General features: G+C 37.9%; 1 protein-coding gene across 1 annotated transcript; it reads left to right on the top strand.

The window, feature by feature from the left end:
• Window positions 1-1429: 1429 nt before the first annotated feature.
• LOC141607472 (uncharacterized) lies at window positions 1430-2653 on the top strand. Its single transcript, XM_074426823.1, has 2 exons — window positions 1430-2420; window positions 2526-2653. The coding sequence occupies exons 1-2, from the start codon at window positions 1430-1432 to the stop codon at window positions 2651-2653; spliced, it is 1119 nt and encodes a 372-aa protein (XP_074282924.1).
• Window positions 2654-3371: the final 718 nt, after the last annotated feature.

Here is a 3371-nt window from a genome sequence, read left to right as displayed (position 1 = left end):
AGGCATCCTATTGTGCAGACAGACAGTAAGTTGTAGTACCTTCAGATTTCCCCGTTGGTACATTTTTAAAGTCTAATTCTGCATTTTGTTTCTTTAAATTAATTTACAAATATGTTATTTATTTTTAAATTCCATTAGGAAGCGCCATAGCAACAATAGGACAACCTTTGCCACATCAGCCTTTGCGATTACCTACACTTCAGCGTTGTCAAAAATGCCAGGCATACAAACTTGGATTTGAAACAAAGAACTTTTGTTGTGAAGATGGTACTATACAGATGGCTCATAATGAATATCCTCCTGAATTGGCTAGGTTATATACTGCCAATACGGAAGATGCCGAACATTTTCGGAAATATGCTAGGGCATACAATAACCTTTTCGCCTTTAGTTCTATTGGTGGAGAGTTTAATGCTGACACCCAACAAGGCATATATGTTTTCAAATTGCATGGACAGATGTATCATCACGTGCCAAATTTACTACCCATAGATGGTAAACCGAGATATTTACAACTTTATTTTTATGATGGTGAACATGAGGCTGTAAATCGAGCTAATTGTTTCTCTGATTTACGCCAAGATGTTATAGAAATTCTTATGAATGTTACACAGACGAATCCATATGCACGATTCTTTCGGTCTTTGAAAGATATAAGTGTAGATGAAAACACCCAAATTGTGATAAACAAAAATCCTCGTGCAGACCCAAATGTATATAATCCACCATCCTCTGATGAGGTAGCTGTAATTTGGACTGATAGTTTATCATCCAGTTTATCTGAAGGTCCTCACATTACAGTGACTGGAAAAGCAAATGACAGTCACAGGATCATGCACTATTTTGGTTGCTATGATCCGTTACAATACCCACTATTGTTTCCCTCTAGTGAACCTGGATGGAGGCAAGGTTTGAAAAAAAAAAACAGCCACATTGAACCAGTTTGCAATCAACCCATGTCACATTTTCCTAATGTAGACAGTGTTGAGGCTCTACTAGAATCAGAGGAAACCTGTATGTAGCTTTATTTTTTTTCAGTTATTAAACTATTTAATGAGTGTCTGCCTTTTAAAAATTACAACGAGTTTTAAATGTATTAACAGGAGCAGCAGCGCCGGATGAAGATGAAAAGCAAATTTCTTGCCGGGAATATTATTGCTACAAGCTGCAACATAGGCCTGGAAATATGTTGTTAAAGGCGGGTCGTTGTCTGCAACAATATATTGTTGATATGTATGTTAAAGTCGAAAATACCAGACTGGATTTCTTTAGGAGTAATTAAGAAACTATTCGGGCTGAGTTATATCAAGGGATACTAGATACTGTAGATGCTGGGGAAAGTTATGCTGCAAATGTAGGACGCCGAGTTATTTTACCTCCAACATATATAGGTGGACCTCGTGACCTGAAAAAAAGATATCTCAACGCAATGGCTCTTGTCCAAGAATATGGTAAACCAGACCTGTTTTTAACAATGACGTGTAATCCAAGTTGGCCAGAAATAAAAGAGCTACTTGGACCTGGTGAAGAAGCCCAAAATCGTCCAGATATAGTTGTAAGGGTTTTCCACGCCAAATTATTAGCTCTGAAGAAACTGATAATGGAAAAACATATATTTGGAAAAGTGGCAGCTTTTATTTATGTTGTTGAATTTCAGAAACGTGGTCTTCCACACGCACACATGTTGATTATTCTAAAGCCACCGTTCAAGCTCAATTCCCCTTCCGACTTTGATAAGTTTGTGTCTGCCGAAATACCACATTCAGACAATCCAAGATTACGTGCATTAGTATTGAAGCACATGATTCATGGACCTTGTGGTAACTTCAACCCAGACTATCAATGCATGAAGAAAAAAAATAGTATGGGTCGGTGCAAATACAATTACCCAAAGAGCTTTTCAACTGAGACAACAACCAATTCAGATAGTTATCCAGAGTATAGAAGGCGCAATGATGGACAAACTACACTTGTTCGAAAAGTGTTACTGAACAACAGGTGGGTTATACCATATAACCCCTACTTATTGTCACTTTTCGACTGCCATATAAATGTGGAAGTATGCTCAACAATTGAAGCTGTTAAATATTTATATAAATATGTCTACAAGGGCCACGATACGATATCTTTTAATGTTGTCAGCAGTGGTGATCCAAAGCCTGTAGATGAAATTGAGCAATACCAATCTGGTAGATGGGTTTCACCGTGTGAAGCTATGTGGCGTATTTATGGATTTGACCTATTTGAAACGCAACCACCAGTTATGGTTTTGCCTGTACATTTACAGAATATGCAGTCTTTGCGCTTGAACCCAGCTGAAAATTTAGAAGCAGTTATTGCAAATGCAAAGCGTGCTCGGACACCTCTTACAGAATTTTTTTCAGAAAATTGCAATGAAGGAGCTGAGCAGTTATCTTATGGTAACTTTACTAAAAAAATTAGATGGGATAAAAAAGAGAAAAGATGGTTTAAGAGGAGAACTAAGCTTCTGGTGATTGGCTGAGTTGTTTTCGTTTCTCCTTCAGAAGGAGAGCGATATTTTCTGCGTATATTGCTTCTTCATGTTCGAGGGCCAAAGTCTTTTGAAGAATTGCGTACTATTAATGGTCAGACATACGCAACTTTCCAAGAAGCCGCTCTGAAACGTCACTGATTGAAGAAGACAATACAGTTGATATGTGTTTGGGTGAAGCATGTGAAGTTCAGATGCCTTATGCGCTTAGGCATCTGTTTGCTGTAGTACTTATCTTTTGCCAACCAAGAAATCCAGGTGAACTATGGGCAAAATATTACCCTCATCTATCACAGGATTTACAACATAAATTTCCAAATGACCCTAAAAAAGTAAGTCACCTTACAGCTTCGTCAGTGGAAATGTCCTTGGAAGCAATGGGTAAATCTCTAAAGGATTTCAATTTAGACTACTTACTAGAGTCTGAAGATGATGAAATCCGAAGGACAAAAGATATCATAGACGCACTTGACGCTCCTATTCCACAAGATTGTCTTGATTGTCGGAATATGCTAAATGCTCAGCAAAAAACAGCATTTGATGTTATAGTTTCCCATGTCAAAGAAGAAAAGCCGGGTGCATTCTTTATAGATGGCCCAGGGGGTACAGGTAAAACTTTCCTGTATAATGCATTATATGCAGAGGTGCATTTAATGGGGAAAATTGTTTTACCAATGACTATACGGTATAGCCGCTAATGCTAATCTATCTTCTGGAAGAACAACACATTCTCGATTTAAACTTCCTCTTGATACTGATGCATCTCTAACATGTGACGTACCAAAACAAGGCAGTCTAGCTGCATTAATAAGGGAAACCAGTTTAATTATATGGGATGAAGCTCCAATGGCAAAAAAGG

Source organism: Silene latifolia, chromosome 10 (genome assembly GCF_048544455.1).
Source record: "Silene latifolia isolate original U9 population chromosome 10, ASM4854445v1, whole genome shotgun sequence".
In the NCBI taxonomy this organism is placed as follows: domain Eukaryota; kingdom Viridiplantae; phylum Streptophyta; class Magnoliopsida; order Caryophyllales; family Caryophyllaceae; genus Silene; species Silene latifolia.
This window is presented reverse-complemented; position numbering and strand designations above follow the sequence as displayed.

What these genes read in the sequence shown, in the direction of transcription:
- LOC141607472 (XM_074426823.1), top strand. Translation starts at nt 1,430, where the DNA reads ATGGCTCTTGTCCAAGAATATGGTAAACCAGACCTGTTTTTAACAATG. An exon ending in AGCTGAGCAGTTATCTTATG is followed by an intron (nt 2,421 to 2,525) that starts GTAACTTTACTA and finishes TTTCTCCTTCAG; the next exon opens with AAGGAGAGCGATATTTTCTG.